Raw genomic sequence first — 15932 nt, 5'->3', positions numbered from 1 at the left:
TTCTATAACTCAGGAACTGCTGGGCCGATCGTGACGAAAACACCACCAGTCGATTCAGCGTATGCGATTTCATCAGCCGTTTCGAATATGGTGACCTCAGGTGACCTCGATGACCTTGGGAGGTCACATGACCGTTGTAGCCTATGGCAGCCATTCTATAACTCAGGAACTACTGGGCCGATTGCGACGAAAACACCACCAGTGGAATCAGCGTAAGCGATTTCATCAGCCGTTTCGAATATGGTGACCTCAGGTGACCTCGGTGACCTTGGGAGGTCACATGACCGTCGTGGCCCAGTAAACATGCCGACGTCGGCCCGACGTCGGCCAACGTCGGGGTGACGTTGGCATCTCGGCATCGGCATGCCGACGTCGGCCCGACGTCGGTCCAACCTCGGCACGACGTCGGCTGGATGTCGGATATGCCCGCATGTACCGACGTCCAGCCGAGGTCCAGCCGACGTCGGGCCAACGTCGGACCGAGATCAATTGCTGAGGTCCAGCCGACGTCGGGCCGACGTCGGGGCGACGTCGGACCGACATCGGCCGCTGTTTTGACCGTTAAAATAATACAAAATGCATGTTTCATGTTTCATAAAAAGCTTCTGTATTTAAAATATCCTCAGGAAACTCACATCTTCCTCCACGCCGCAACCCCCTGATCCGGACTGGACGGGAAACTTTATCCCATTTGGGATTGCCCGTAAGCCGAGCTCGCCCGCAGCCGGGTGCGGTGAGTGCTTGGGGGCTGCTCGGCCTATCCTTTGGTCAGGCTCAGCCCCGGCAACTCACCAGGGCCGGGCCCAGTTCATATAGAAAGGCCAGTCGGCAAGTGTTACTTTGCCAAAGTGCCACTTATCAAAGGGACACCTTGGGAAACGTTGGTGCAGGTGTGTAAGAGTGGCTATATGAATCCATTGTGCGGTCGCCCTTTCCAATAAGTGTCACGTAACAGCAATATGGGACCAGGGACTTCTATATTAAAGGTAGTGTGCCACCTTTGAAAGATTTCCCATTTTATTTTTCCTAGGATAAGAAGCTTCTGTTTTTACCTAATATCGCAAAAAAATCAAAAATGGGCCTGGAATAGTGCCTTTTTCGCCTAAAAGTTTTTCGGTTTTTAGATATGTATAACAACTGTAGTGGGCTCACCTGCAAACAGGCGTCGGGCAACAATCGCGAATGCGGCGCACTTGTGACAATAAGCAAAGGTCATTATAGTGTTACGACCATACGACGTACGGGAATGAGTTATCAGCTGTCTAATCGTAGACAACACAATGTCGAGCCTTAAACTGTAAGCCCGTATTGGTATTGTTTCTTTTATTTGGCTGTCGAACATTATTTATGGTTTGAAATATGATTTTATGTAAAATAATTGATATGAAAAAGCCGTCTTATAAGTTATGACCCCATTTCACCACACGCAAGTGGCAGAAATGACAATGATCAGCTGACGCATTTTTCTTGGCCGAAGTCAGAGCGCGCGGCCCGACGCACCACGCGTATTTGGAAATTCCGACCTCAACGAGCATCAGAAGCCACCTAACAGGCGTGTTCGAAACCGCAGGAGATGATGATGAACGGGTTTATCGAAACTTGATTGGATGAGCATATCGGTAATAGCGATTTCAGTGTGTGCATTTATTGTTCATAGTGGTGTGAAATGTGGTTGGGGTACGACCGACAACCCGTCGGGGCGAATTTCGCACTGGGGTACTCAAAATTTGAAGAATTTAAGACGTTTCCATGAGTTTTGAAGGTATGGATAAGTTCTAAAAATCCGGTTCTCCTTATCTGGGCCATTAACTCCATACGGTCCAAGAAAGCTGGCACACTACCTTTAACCCGCGCCCGGCTGGGGGTCCTGGATTTCCACGCCCTGCTGGGGGGGGGGGTGTTTGAACACCCCCCCTTGTAACTCGGCTCCTGGGCCACGTAGCGATACGCGGAAGGCGGCGTTCGAAAGAGCGTAAAAAATAATGACGAAATCACTTCGGTCAATTTTTTGGTCAGGTCAAAGGTCAGGTCACCAGAGGTCATTGAAGGCAAAATTTCGCCGATTTCCAGGTCGAATGTCGAAAACTTCCAAGAAGCTAACGCATAACTCGGGAACCAATAGAGCTACAGCGCCGCGGAAAAGCGCATTCGATAGCCCTATTAACGCCCTTTCTGAATAATTCTCTCAGACTTGACCTAACGTCAACGGTTTTGCCTGCAGGGGGCAAAAACTGCAAAAATGGCCGATTTTTTCGGAAACAGTTTTTCTGCAATAACTTTTGACCCAAGCATTGTACGAGCTTACTTTTACCGGCATCGTGTTCCTCTCGTCAAGACGCATCGAATGAACTATAACTTGACCTTGAAAGGTCAACTTGAAAATTTGACCTCAGGTCAAGGTCATGACCTGACCGGAAAGGGTCATGTTGCATATCAGTCGATCCGTATCGTCGAGCTGAACACATATAAGGCGTTTTCATCGCTCTAGCATGCCTCTATCAAAAGTTATTTGCGAAAAACTGTTAGATACCATTCGTGACCTAAGATGACCTCAGGGCACAAACAAGGGTCACGGACACCATTTTCATATTCAGTGTGTCTAAAACACTTGTAATTTGGTGTTAGGGAGTGTTTATAATGTCTTTTGTCCAAAAGAGGCGCATTTCAATTTTCTCCCATTGACTTATAATGGGGAGGTCGCAAAATTGACCTGACCTTAGGTCATCGATATCAAAATTCTGAGATATACATTTTGTACATGCTATTGCTCTTAGCAATCGCTGAAAGTTTCAAAGCGATCGGTCACTCGGTGTAGCTATGACAGACATTGAAACTTTTTATGAGGTGAGGTCACTTCAAGTGACCTGGTGACCTGACCTTGAATGACCTTGGTCTGAAATTTTCACAACATGTGTAGAATTGATGTATGATAAGGTGTACCAAAAACGGCGGCGCTCCGCGCCGCCGTTTTTGAGATATTCGCGAAAAACCACAAGGGGGGGTGTTCAAACACCCCCCCCCAGCAGGGCGCGGGTTAATTGGACCCAGGGTGCTCGCCAAGAAGACCAATGTCTCCATCCTATCATCCTTCCGGCTCTGAAATGGTCTTGTCAGACCGAAAGGGCATAACCCAACAAAACAAACTAAATTCGCTAACTGGCTGCGTGGTGTAGTGGTTAGCGCACTAACCTCGCGTTCAAATGACATGGGGCTCGAATCCCGCCGCCGGTTGATATTTTTGGCGCGTTGTCCCAATAAACATGCCGACGTCGGCCCCGTCGGTCCAACGACAAACGATCTCGTCAACCTCGGCAAACGACCTCGGTCCGACGTCGGCTCGACGTCGGCTGGACTTCGGCTGGACGTCGGAACATGCGGGCATATCCGACGTCCAGCCGATGTCGGGCCGAGGTTGAACCGACGTTGGGCCGACGTCGGCATGTTTACTGGGCCACAACGGTCATGTGACCTCCCAAGGTCACCGAGGTCACCTGAGGTCACCATATTCGAAAAGGCGGATGAAATCGCATACGCTGAATCGACTGGTGGTGTTTTTGTCGCGATCGGCCCAGTAGTTCCTGAGTTATAGAATGGCTGCCATAGGCCACAACGGTCATGTTACCTCCCAAGGTCACCGAGGTCACCTGAGGTCACCATATTCGAGACGGCTGAGGAAATCGCATACGCTGATTCGACTGGTGGTGTTTTCGTCGCGATCGGCCCAGTAGTTCCTGAGTTATAGAATGGCTGCCATAGGCCACAACAGTCATGTGACCTCCCAAGGTCACCGAGGTCACCTGAGGTCACCATATTCGAAACGGATGATGAAATCGCATACGGTGATTCGACTGGTGGTGTTTTCGTCGCGATCAGCCCAGTAGTTCCTAAGTTATAGAATGGCTGCCATAGGCCACAACGGTCATGTGACCTCCCAAGGTCACCGAGGTCACCTGAGGTCACCATATTCGAAACGGCTGATGAAATCGCATACGCTGATTCCACTAGTGGTGTTTTCGTCGCGATCGGCCCAGTAGTTCCTGAGTTATAGAATGGCTGCAATAGGCGAAAACGTAAAGTTGACCTTTTGAGGTCACCGAGGTCACCTGAGGTCACCATATTCAAAACGGCTGGTGAAATCGCAAACGCTGATTCGACTGGTGGTGTTTTCGTCGCGATCGGCTCAGTACCCAGTAAACATGCCGACGTCGGCCCGACGTCGGCCGACGTCGGGGTGACGTCGGCAACTCGGCATCGGCATGCCGACGTCGGCCCGACGTTGGTCCAACCTCGGCACGACGTCGGCTGGATGTCGGATATGCCCGCATGTTCCGACGTCCAGCCGAGGTCCAGCCGACGTCGGACCGAGATCAATTGCTGAGGTCCAGTCGACGTCGGGCCGACGTCGGGGCGACGTCGGACCGACATCGGCCGCTGTTTTGACCGTTAAAATAATATAAAATACATGTTTCATGTTTCATAAAGAGCTTCTGTATTCAAAATATCCCCAGGAAACTCAAATCTTCCTCCACGCCGCAACCCCCTGCTCCGGACTGGACGGGAAACTTTATCCCATTTGGTTGGGATTGCCCGTAAGCCGAGCTCGCCCGTAGCCGGGTGCGGTGAGTGCTTGGGGGCTGCTCGGCCTATCCTTTGGTCAGGCTCAGCCCCGGCAACTCACCAGGGCCGGGCCCAGTTCATATAAAAGGCCAGTCGGCAAGTGTCACTTTGCCAAAGTGCCACTTATCAAAGGGACACTTTGGGAAACGTTGGTGCAGGTGTGTAAGCTCGGGGTTACATGAGCAGAGTTAATACGCATTACAAACGGACTACAATGGTGAGCGAATAGGAAAATCCGTTCCTGATACGCATTTACTTGCTCATGTAACCCCGGTACCTATATGAGTGGCTATATGAATCCATTGTGGGGTCGCCCTTTCCAATAAGTGTCACGTAACAGCAATGGGACCAGGGACTCTATATGAACTGGACCCAGGGTGCTCGCCAAGAAGATCAATGTCTCCATCCTATGATCCTTCCGGCTCTGAAATGGTCTTGTCAGACCGAAAGGGCATAACCCAACAAAACAAACCAACTTCGTTAGCTGGCTGCGTGGTGTAGTGGTTAGCGCACTAACCTCGCGTTCGAATGACACGGGGTTCAAATCCCATCCCCGGCCGATGATTTTGGCGTGTTGTCCCAGTAAACATGCCGACGTCGGCGACTGGGGGGCTCGAATCCCGCCGCCGGTTGATATTTTTGGCGCGTTGTCCCAATAAACATGCCGACGTCGGCCCCGTCGGTCCAACGACAAACGATCTCGTCAACCTCACCAAACGATCTCGGCCCGACGTCGGCTCGACGTCGGCTGGACTTCGGCTGGACATCGGAACATGCGGGCATATCCGACGTCCAGCCGATGTCGGGCCGAGGTTGAACCGACGTTGGGCCGACGTCGGCATGTTTACTGGGTAGTTCCTGAGTTATAGAATGGCTGCATTAGGCGTCAATGCCGAGTAGACCTGTTGAGGTCACCGAGGTCACCTGGGGTCACGAGCTTCGAAACGGCTGATAAGATCGTACCCCTTGATTCGAATGGTGTTTCGTTCGTTCCGACGGTCCAGTAGTTCCTGAGTTATATATCGGGGTTACATGAGCACAGTAAATACGTATTTAGCCGCTAATTCGAATTAGGAACGCATTACCGACTCATGTAGCCACCTGCTAGTACGAATCGGCGATCCGATCCGCGGTTACATGAGCAAAGCAAATACGTATCACGATCGGATTCACCGCTAATGCGAATCAGGAGCGTACTACCGACTCATGTATCCACCTGCTAATACGAATCGGCGGTCCGAACAAAATCCGCTGGGAAACAGGCTTAGAAGCGAATAGGACCAAGATACGCATAGATATAAAAGACTAGATGGGACATTGGCAGTGTTTTAGTGCGTGCGACTGGCCGCCATGTTTGTGAGGGCGGGAATCTGCGGCGCTGTGTAAACACTACGGGAGGGGGGGGGGGGGGGTATTTGAGACTGATTTTGTGGTATTTTTCGACCGAAAAGTGCTAATCTTTTTTGTTCACGGCATTCTTTGGAATGTGTAGACTGTGGAACAAGTGCTGAAATATGCTTATCTATTGTAATTTGGCTACGTTAGCCTTAGACATGTTGCACTGTTGACGCTGATGAAGAATAGGCGGCACCAAAGGTAGATTTGCTTGGCATGCCTGTTTTAGATTTAATTCAGTTCCCATGTTTTTTTTTGTGCACACCACAATCCTTTAATTATTCTTGCATGGATAGAGCATCAGTCATATGATTTTTCCAACACATCCTCGAAGGTTTTTACTACCCATCTCAGTCGGTGACACACCAGGGAAATAAGCTAAAATTAGAGCGCTCTATTTGTTGCTCCCGCTACTTCACCGTCTCCCATAGGGTCCTGTGTTGAGCTGGTGTCGAGGCTCTAAAAATGACGCCGATTTTTGCACCCTTCTCACGAAAACCGCTCGGACCGCCTGGAAACCAATTGTTCCGCTCTAAAAATTTCATGATCGACGGGAAAATGAATGAGGAAAAGATTGGTCCTGAAATAATTCTGAACTCCCTGTAGAACAAATCGAAATATGGCTGCAAACTAGGAGCATGTCAAAATCGACAAAACAATACAAATAAACTTACCGGGATTTTTTTATTTTCCATGCATCTGTGTATGAAATCAGTCGGTTTTTCGGAAAGATCATCTTCTGTTTAATAAATAATTCCACAATTGCAATCGAGAAAAAAAACATTTCCGCTGTGACAGCAGTTTTGGCATTGTGCCAGTAGTGTGGCGTGCGCGGTGCTGCGTGGTCGTCGGGACGGAGTTGTGAGTATTTTCGGTGTTTTAAATGGTTGATGGCCATTTGAACCAGCTTCATATTATTTCCTACAAATTTTTGCATCAAATTATTGCTTTGAAAGACCATTGAAACCCCTTATCTCTTCATGAAACACGATCATATTCATCGTCGACGAAAATGGCGCGGGACTCCATGTGCATTCCGATCGAAATAAATCGTAAATTAAATAATATTCGATGAAAAGTATCATATTCTAGTGACACATTTTCATAAAATAAGGCATAAACTTTGCAAGGAAGTCAACATTGGATAATTGGATTCTTATTTTGCTCACATATCCTTGTAGTAGTCAAATGGCTCAATTGTTAGATAGATGTTAGTATATGTTTTGACTTGATGTTTGCTGTGAAACCACCCAGCCACTTGCTGGTTGAGTGGTTTTCTGATAATTACCTGATAATCATTTCTCCTTTTCCTTAAAAGAAACTAAAATTCCTTTCAAAGTAATCCATTTTATGGAAAGGCGGCTTGCTCATTGGCATTTCATGTTCTTGTTTTGTTATTGCTGGCAGTATTTTGATACAATAATGCAATATGAATTTTTTGCAATAATAAAACCTAAGACAAACTTAGTTAATGCGTCAATCAAACAGCCAACAGAAAGATTGTGAGTCCTTGTGACGTGAAGTAGAATATTCTATGAATGTGTTATATAGAATATGCCAAATATTTAATTAATTATTATTTGATACTGATAGCTGAGCAGGTGAATTATGCCACAATATAATTTCATTTTCTGGTTTTGAAATAGCCGGCAGTATTTTACTTCAACAAATGTAATATACATGGAATACATGTTGTTATGTTACCTATGTTAAAAGTCTAATAACAGCCAACAGAAGGAGCTGTTTCAGCAGATAATGTTTGTACCTTATGCATTACCTTTCTTTTCTGCAGGACCATGCTTCCGCTGGGTGGTCGACATTTGCCTCCTGAAGAAGTTGAGCAACATGAAGACCACCAGATGAGGTGTCTGCAGTTCATGTGGAACTCTGCAGACTACAAGTGTTATGCCAATCACAACCAAAGTGCTGTGATCATGGAGGCATGAATCTCATGACAACACTTCAGATTTGCAGTTGAACCAAAGTGTGATTCAAACCACCTGTGGCATCTCACTCAATGTGTGAACAGTGTGATTATTGTGCAGTGTTCAGCTGCAACTAAGACATTTATTAGTGACTTGTTTTGCAATTAGCCACCAAAAGCATTTTTGGGCTGGCTGCTGTAATTTGTTGTGCACTGCGCAATAGTGGTAGTGTTTTGTCACTTGTCAAGTTGTCAGTTGTGCATGTTGCATGTTTCTCTTCCCTCGGCCCTCATTATCAGTTAAGTGGTGAATTGGCATCACTCAGTCTCCCCAGATCTCCATTGACTGTCTGTCAACCACCTAACTTGAGATGGTATTTGCTAATAGTGTCAGAAAAGAAGTGATTGTAGACATTTTTAGGAATATGAGCTCCGTTTCATGCGTGTTCCAGTGGTCATTTTGTCACATGTCCCATAGTGTAATAAATGGAAACTGTTGTTCCCTTTTGAAGGTACTCGCGGATGCAGAAAGCGTTGGGCCTAATTATTAAACGCACCCTCCTATCAGCGACGCACGAAATCGACAAATATCATCCTTTTTAGAACAGGGGGAAACGAAAACTTGTGAACATAGCTGTACCTACAACAGTGCATAAGGAATTGAAATTCTGGGAGTTTTTGAAATTCGGAGAAACTCAAGTTGTCGACAGGTATGCCCCCTTGCACGTCAAAGACCGCCTAAAAAACAAACGTCTACAAATGAAGGCAGTATTCGTATGTTCGTTGTAATTGCAGCAGCCTAGCAACATGTATTGCGGTCCGATGGCGAATTACACTCGTGCTCAAAAACTATGCCGGTAACTGCCAATGCACTTAGGTCATAGGTGAAGAGAGGAAGGGTTATGTCATATGTCAACATCATAGAAATGGCTTCATCTGAGCTGTGCCTATTGTACATAATTCAACCAATCTATGCATTTCGTTTCTTGCAATCTACTCATGCTTTCACTCCAGCTTCAGAGTAATCATCCCATATTGTACGTCTTAAGATATTGATTTCTATGGCGGTTTGCAATTACTAGCCACGTCTCACCTCAGTTTGGTGGCCCCGCATCGGCCCACTCGGCCGCTCTAAAATTGACTTACGGAGGAGGATGGTGGCTTTTATTTTAGCTTCTCCGCCGACTGCGGGGAGCGCCGTCGCCGAGGTAGGAGCAATAATCAGCTTATGTTTGGGACTAATTTCCACGCTTAATTGACATTTTAATGTTATTTTAATTAATTCATGTTAATCTTTGACGCATTCTCTTTCTATTGATACCATCCACCGGTCTGAGAATTACTGCCCTGCCGCGTAAGGGCCGATAAAAGATCACGCTTTTAGGGGTATCTCTTCAACATGGGGCAGGAGCAATAAAAAGAGCGCTCTAATTTTAGCTTATTTCCCTGGTATGTCACCAACTGATCTGTAGTAACAGGGAAAGGGATTTTTACCACTCATTCGTAGTAAACACGGCCGTGTTTAGCACCATATTGTAGTAAACGTCGCGGGTGGCATTTAGCATAGGGACAGCCGGGAACCGGAAGATTGACCGATTAGTGATGATTGTGTGATTGATATTTTATTAATATTATGAATATTAGTTAATAATTTGTGTATGAATTTAAAAGCGATACAGATTATGAATGTATTGAATTGTTTTTCGTTCTCCAAATTTTATGGTTGAGGTATCATTTTATCAAAAAATTTGTTGATGCGTTTGTGAATTATATAATTTAATTCAGCACTTCACTTTGACTATTCAAATCGTTGGCGTTTCGTCGGCGTCCTTGGTCGGCGTCCATTTCTGTTCAGGTTGTTTCTTGATAGTGGATACTTTGCTATCGGATTTGTCATGGGTAAGTCAACAAAGTGGCTGTGGCTAGTGCTCTGAATACCTGTTGTATTTTTTAGGGTGAGTAAAAAAACGAGTTTTCAGATTATAATGCAGAACCCCGCAAGATACCTATGCGTATTGGTGAGAAAACACTACAGTGGAATCCGCTTTATAAGTCCTCGGATAATAAATCCAGTCACTTATTGTGGCTGCTTCAGCTGTTCACCCATAGATGCCGTTGATGAACGAGTGTCACCCCGAAACCCTTACCTGGGCCCTGTTCGGTCGCTGTTTTTATATCAGCGTGCTGTCGGTTTTCCCCATATCAGGAAGTTATTGCTGGCGCGGCTTGGCCTCCCATTGGTCTAATGAATAGACCACTTACCTTACTTTACCTTACCTTTGTGGTGATCGGGTTTATAAAGGCCACTTGGCCTGGGGATCCCGCTCTCATCGAGCTCTTGTGTCGGGATACAGGCTAGGCTCTCAGGGATAGGGGGTGTGAATTCTTGAATTCAACCAATGAGGAGCCAAGAAGCAGCAGCATGGTCGCAGCCTGCTGATAAATAAACGGGGTACGAACAGAGCTCTGCTTATGAGTGCTACAGAAGGAAAATGCTGCCAATGTTTACACTCGAATTTCAAGCTGTTAATACCGCATGCTTCAATCTGGGAAAATGAGAAATGTCCTGATCATTGCTTGACGATCAACACATGAAAGCAATGGTTGCTCCAAGTCAGATAACCTGCACCTTACTATATTATTTCCATAACCTCACTTCCAAGGGGAGGGAGAATATTTTGAGCCCAATCCCAGCCCTGCACTATTCAAGATTATTGACTGTATTTCGTGGTGATGAACAACACATTTTCGCTATGTCTTCTTTATCCAATCTCCTTATTTTCTTAGTTGTTATGTTCTTATCAGAAATACAGGCCCATAACTACTGAAATTATTGAGCTACAGCATCACAAAAAAATGCTAGGCATTGTGCATTGCGTTTTAAATGTTCTTTTCACAGTATGGCATCTGGTTTGTCATAGATTAACAGGTATAGCAAAGATTCATTATGGTTCACAACCCAGTTTTAAGATTAGTTTCCGGGTTAGGGGATAGAGGCAAAAACTCAGATAAAGAAGGCATAATAAATACGCTGTTCCACACCTTAAAAATCCGTCTATTAGCTCAAACATTGAACAGAGGAGTTTCCCACGTCACCTGGTGTCAGGCACCGCCTGCAACTACGCTCCGCCATTGGAGACTAGAACACCAGACACCTTTGATACAGACAAACTTTGAAGTGTCTGCGCTACATGTCATGAAACGATGCTAAAATTTTCCTAGTAGTGTTTTCTCACCAATGCAAGTAATTTGTGGGGTTCTGCATTATAATCTGATCTTCATAGCATAATTTCTTTCTTTCATTTCCTGACTTGCATATTTCATTTGTTTTTTGTTACGTCTATGACCCCTTGGTATTTTGGAAATGCCAAGGGGTTAGGTATAGCAATCCGCCCTCAGCCAGCCGCATGATGGAAAAGGCCATGCCCTGGTAAGGGTAAAATGGGCTTCATTTAATATATTATAAATGGGTTTTAATGTTATTCGATTTGAATGAAGTTGATCGATGAAGATTGGGAAGCCTTCAAGGCCCTGTTTCACCGGTGATAGCAGCACGCTGCTATTACATGTGTCAAATTGAGTTTCCATGGAAACAACAAACCATGACATTGTCAATCTGTGTGATGTCATCAAATAGTGCTGCTAACATCTTCACAGCTGTGCGATCAAACAAATGTAACAAACGCAATCAACAAGACAGCAACTCTGTTCCAAATGCAGCTATGAAAAGCTCACGGATTACACGAAACGTCATTAGTGTGACATCATACATTACGTCAGCTCGAGCAATTAGATAGTAGCGTGTTGCTATCACCGGTGAAACGGCCCTGGACCTCCTTCACTTGAATAAGTCACAAGGTTGATGTTTTTTTCTAATTTCTTTGATCCTTCATTAGCTCATAAGCTTGAGATGTTGGATACTGTTTGTTGGAGTGTGGTGATCAACAGACCCCTTAATTTATTTTCCAGAGGAGTTTCTTCACAATGAAAGAATATTTATCAGCAGTAAGCCGCCAAAACAACCCCATTTGTGCTGCCTTGGCAATGGGAAAGGCAGAAGTATGCCTGGAAAACGGCCTGGTCAAAGGAAGTTTCAGGGTAAGTGTTAATATCCTCATAACATGGCCCAATTTATACTGGTTTCTAGCAAATCTGACTTGAAGTTGCTCTTTTTATGATGTCCCAGTTCCTTTAAAGAATTGGCGATTTCCCCAAATACTGGTTTTAAGCACATTCATCCTTCCCCCTGCCAGTGTCCCAAAATTATATTTTTGCTTGGGTGCTAGAGGAGAAAATTGCTGACCAAAAAGGTTGGGTGAAAAATTGTTGGTCAGAAGAAGCCCAAAGAGTGGGAAAGGATGAAAACGTTAATTTATCTACTATTGTGGCAGAAAGAGAATGCAAAACAACCATCCACGCAGCCTACTCTTCCTTCGTGGAATTGGGAGTGGAAAATTGGTCACCTATAAATTGGACGTGAGAGTGGAAAATGATTTTCATTTAAATGTCGTTTCCCACCCAAATCAACAATTTTTGGGACACTACCCCTGCGTTCCTTTCCACTGCTATAACCAAACCTTTCCGTGACCCTGCTTAGTACCTTTTTGCAACCGCTGAAGAGAACACCGACTGAGAAGAAGCCACTGAAGTTGGACGCTTGGACCAAATCTGCTACGCGTCCTATACCGCCTCATCATCATCATCATGGTTTTAAGCACTTCTTATTCTTTCACATTGTGAAATTTATGACACCCCAGTACACTCACCTCAAAAATGCCTATTTATCATTTAACCCGCGCCCCGTTGGGCTCTGCCGAGCAACGCGCCCGGTTGGGGGGGGGGCCATTTTGGCCCCCCCCCCTAAGATCTCGAGAACCACGCAACATAGCGACAAGCGGTAAACGGCGTTGGATAGCCCCAACGGGGAACTACCTTGTGACCCAATTTTATTGACCTAGGTCAAACCGATGACGTCACAGGTCAGGTCAAAGGTCCAATTTTCACCGTTTACAGGCACTTCAAGAAATGCGTTGTAAAATCGAGTAAAATGCATTTCATTGAAAATCATCGATGGGGAAATGTTCTTCAAACACATATTTTGCTATTTGAGGTCACTGATACCAGGTCAGGTCACAGAGGTCAGGTCACGGGGGGGTCACAATATGAAAGTGTCGTGTAATACATGTTTTATGGTCCATTTTACATGACAAATGCGATTATATGGGTCAGGCAGCCTTTGGGGCCAGCTTAGATCACGTTTTGGTCAAGGTCAGGTCAAGGTCAGGTCAAGGTCAGGTCAAGGTCAGGTCAAATTAGGTCAAATTTCAAAGTCAATATTTTTGCATAAAATGGGTATCGAATCGATGCTAAAAATTGAGTTCAAAAATTTGACGTCATCATTTTTGAACAGTTTTTTCGCTATAACTTGGCCAAAATACGAGATATCGATCTGAAATTTGGTATGTATATAGAAGAGCGCTGGGACTATCACATATATTCCGGTTTTTTTCGAAATTCGGAAAATTTTTGGATTTTTTCAAAGTTTTTCTAAAAAAATCAATTTTTTGATTTTTTTTTGTCAAAAACCAAAAATTTTGAAAATCCGAGATAGCAGTTTTGTAGCGCCGCTTTTTGTCTACTAGACCATATAAAGAACTTTGAAATTGCTTGATAACTGTAGATTTGGTGAGCGTTTCAAGATTGCATGTTTTTTGCTCATTTTTGCTCGAACATGACCTCAGTTTGACCTCAATAACTCCTGACCTAAGGTGACCTAAGACTTGAAATTTGGTGTGAAGGTGTCAAATTGATGCCCGGGAAGGTACTGAAAATTTGGCGGCGCTGCGCGCCGCCGTTTTCTTGATATTCAGGAAAAACCACAGGGGGGGGGCCAAAATGGCCCCCCCCCCAACGGGGCGAGGGTTAAGAGATCTTCACACTCCAAATTTTGGCCACACCCAAAGTTTGCAAGTACCTACTTGTACCAGTTTCTCCAAAGGCTCTTGGCAATACATTAGCAAGATTTTTAGGATATTTCCTGCTTCCAATGTCTCTAGAAATAAGAAGTAAATTAGAACTTGTTTGGTTCAATGCTGGGAATCTTGGGTTAGACGAACATTCATTTTATGACATTTTCTCGATTCTGTTCCCGGTGAAATATATAATTTTGTATTTTCTCGACGATTTGAAGAGAAAAGAATATGGTAACATAAGTAATAGCATCACTGTAGAAAGGAGCTCTATTCGGCTCTATTCAGTTGCATTGCACTGTTGGTATTATCCTAACTAGTCTCGCGAATTCAAAGAACATCAAAATTGGGCAGTCTGATGCTTCCTAAATCCAAACAATTCCTTTAAGCTGACATGTCGCTGTGTTATGTCCATCCGCTGCATCACGCTGCGATAGTGGTGCTACCAAAGACGTCTGTTAGTTGAATACAGATCTATGCCGGGAGCCGCCGTGTGAGCACGTACTCCGTCGAGCCGCCGAGATTAGAGCATAACAGACACGATCATGGTCTTTTACCAAAAGATGCACGTTAGGACGGGGATGCCCCACAATAGTACCTATAATGACAATAGAAGTAATTAATGTTTTGTGTCGATAAATATTGATGGTGCTCGTATTTGTGTCATTTACAGCTAAGGCAAAGAACAGCAAAGGAACAGCACGGCACAAGCAAGGCTACATTCCTATCAGCTCGGCAACTGGTTTGCCAGCTGTGCCTCAGTCTTCAAATGAGCAAGGTAAATCAACTCAAGCAAGTTTACTCTCAGTTTGCCAATGTTACGCATAGCTCTTTCATGGATAATGGCTTGAGTCGTGGTAGCGCTGTTCCGACTCCGACTCCGGGCTCCTGACCGACTCCGACTCCGGCTCCGACTCAGATTCCGGGTCTGATACCAAACATTGAAAACGACACTTTTTTAACGACAAAGAGTGGCTTCTAGTTATCTACAACTTACATAATAGGGCAAACACAATGGCAATGACTCATGACTTTTATTATTGCATGCCTTCCGGCCTCCGAGTGTCAGCCAGATCACCCATTTGTATGCAGAAGCAGAACCGCTTCGACAGCGTCCTGCTTGAGCCGGTACCGTAGGTCAGTGAGCAGCGGCTCATCGCCGAGAAGAGCCGCTCGACGCGGACCTGGGTCACTGGCAGCGCAGCGAGTGCAAGGCTGCATGGCTATAGAGCCAAGGGGTAGGATCGTATGATGTCCATACATCTTGGCGCTTCAGTCGACCCATGTTCTTGAGATCGTTCACAGCGTCCTGAGGGATCGGCCACATTGACCGTTTGTCCACCTGCCGGCCCTTCTCCAGCCGGTCGAGTTCCTTCTCAAAGAGGTCCTCTGCCCCTTCCTCCTCCGGATCCCAGCTGGAGCTCTGCGTCGACGACAGAGCAAGATCGGACTCTTCGCTTTGGATCCGGTGAATGCGTTCCATCAGCGTGATGAACGCTGCCTCAGTCCGGTTCAGCATACCATACCGTGCGACGACAAAAACTGCAGCCAGAAGCATGTCGCAGTCTAAGAACTTCGCCTTCCGTCGCTGTATGCTGTTATGTTTGCATATGGTCGTTTTTACATTTGCTCAAGGAATTAGAAAGAAGTAAAGGAAAAGAATCGTTTAAATCATTTGATGGCAAAGTTTGCCAGCTTACTCTTACAACTAGCAACTAATTATGCTAGCAACTCTGATTTGCCGTTGGGCTTATCCCCTTTCAATTGTGCATAATATCTCACGACTTGGAGTTGTGTGTATATATACAGGGTGATCGAAAAAAGTGTCACCCCTAATTCAAAAGCCATATAACTCGCGATTGGTTGGTCGTACGACTTTGCGCCAGGCAGCATTAGAAAGAGCATACAATTTCCTTTTGAATGTATGTAAATATGCATGGTTTGTGCCGCAAACGAAGATGTAGCTATTCAAAAAGTATGTTAAGGACGCAATTTGGCGTGTTCAAAAGTTTGGTTGTGCAAATTTG

At 45.4% G+C, this 15932-nt stretch overlaps 2 protein-coding genes across 5 annotated transcripts in view; both read left to right on the top strand.

Annotated features, from left to right (window-relative positions):
* Positions 1–6001: 6001 nt before the first annotated feature.
* The window catches only part of LOC122373504, a 29816-nt gene continuing 19885 nt past the window's right edge, over positions 6002–15932 (top strand). The window contains exons 1-3 of one of the 4 annotated variants that reach the window (XM_043351632.1): positions 6002–6049; positions 11906–12034; positions 14579–14683. In XM_043351632.1, the coding sequence (XP_043207567.1) occupies positions 11998–12034; positions 14579–14683 (142 nt within the window). In that variant the 5' untranslated portion in view covers positions 6002–6049; positions 11906–11997. Of the gene's footprint in view, positions 6068–9428; positions 9892–11905; positions 12035–14578; positions 14684–15932 lie in introns of those variants that run through there. The other 3 variants (XM_043351633.1, XM_043351631.1, XM_043351630.1) reach the window with 3 other exon arrangements.
* Positions 6112–15932, top strand: part of LOC122373507 — a 71219-nt gene continuing 61398 nt past the window's right edge. Inside the window, exon 1 of the mRNA XM_043351636.1 lies at positions 6112–6213. The gene's annotated coding sequence lies outside the window, so the exon portion shown is untranslated. The remainder of the gene's footprint in view (positions 6214–15932) is intronic.

This window comes from Amphibalanus amphitrite, unplaced genomic scaffold (genome assembly GCF_019059575.1).
Source record: "Amphibalanus amphitrite isolate SeventyFive unplaced genomic scaffold, NRLGWU_Aamphi_draft 001506F_arrow, whole genome shotgun sequence".
Classification (NCBI taxonomy): domain Eukaryota; kingdom Metazoa; phylum Arthropoda; class Thecostraca; order Balanomorpha; family Balanidae; genus Amphibalanus; species Amphibalanus amphitrite.
The sequence above is the reverse complement of the archived record's forward strand: the minus strand, read 5'-3'. Positions and strand labels throughout refer to the sequence as shown.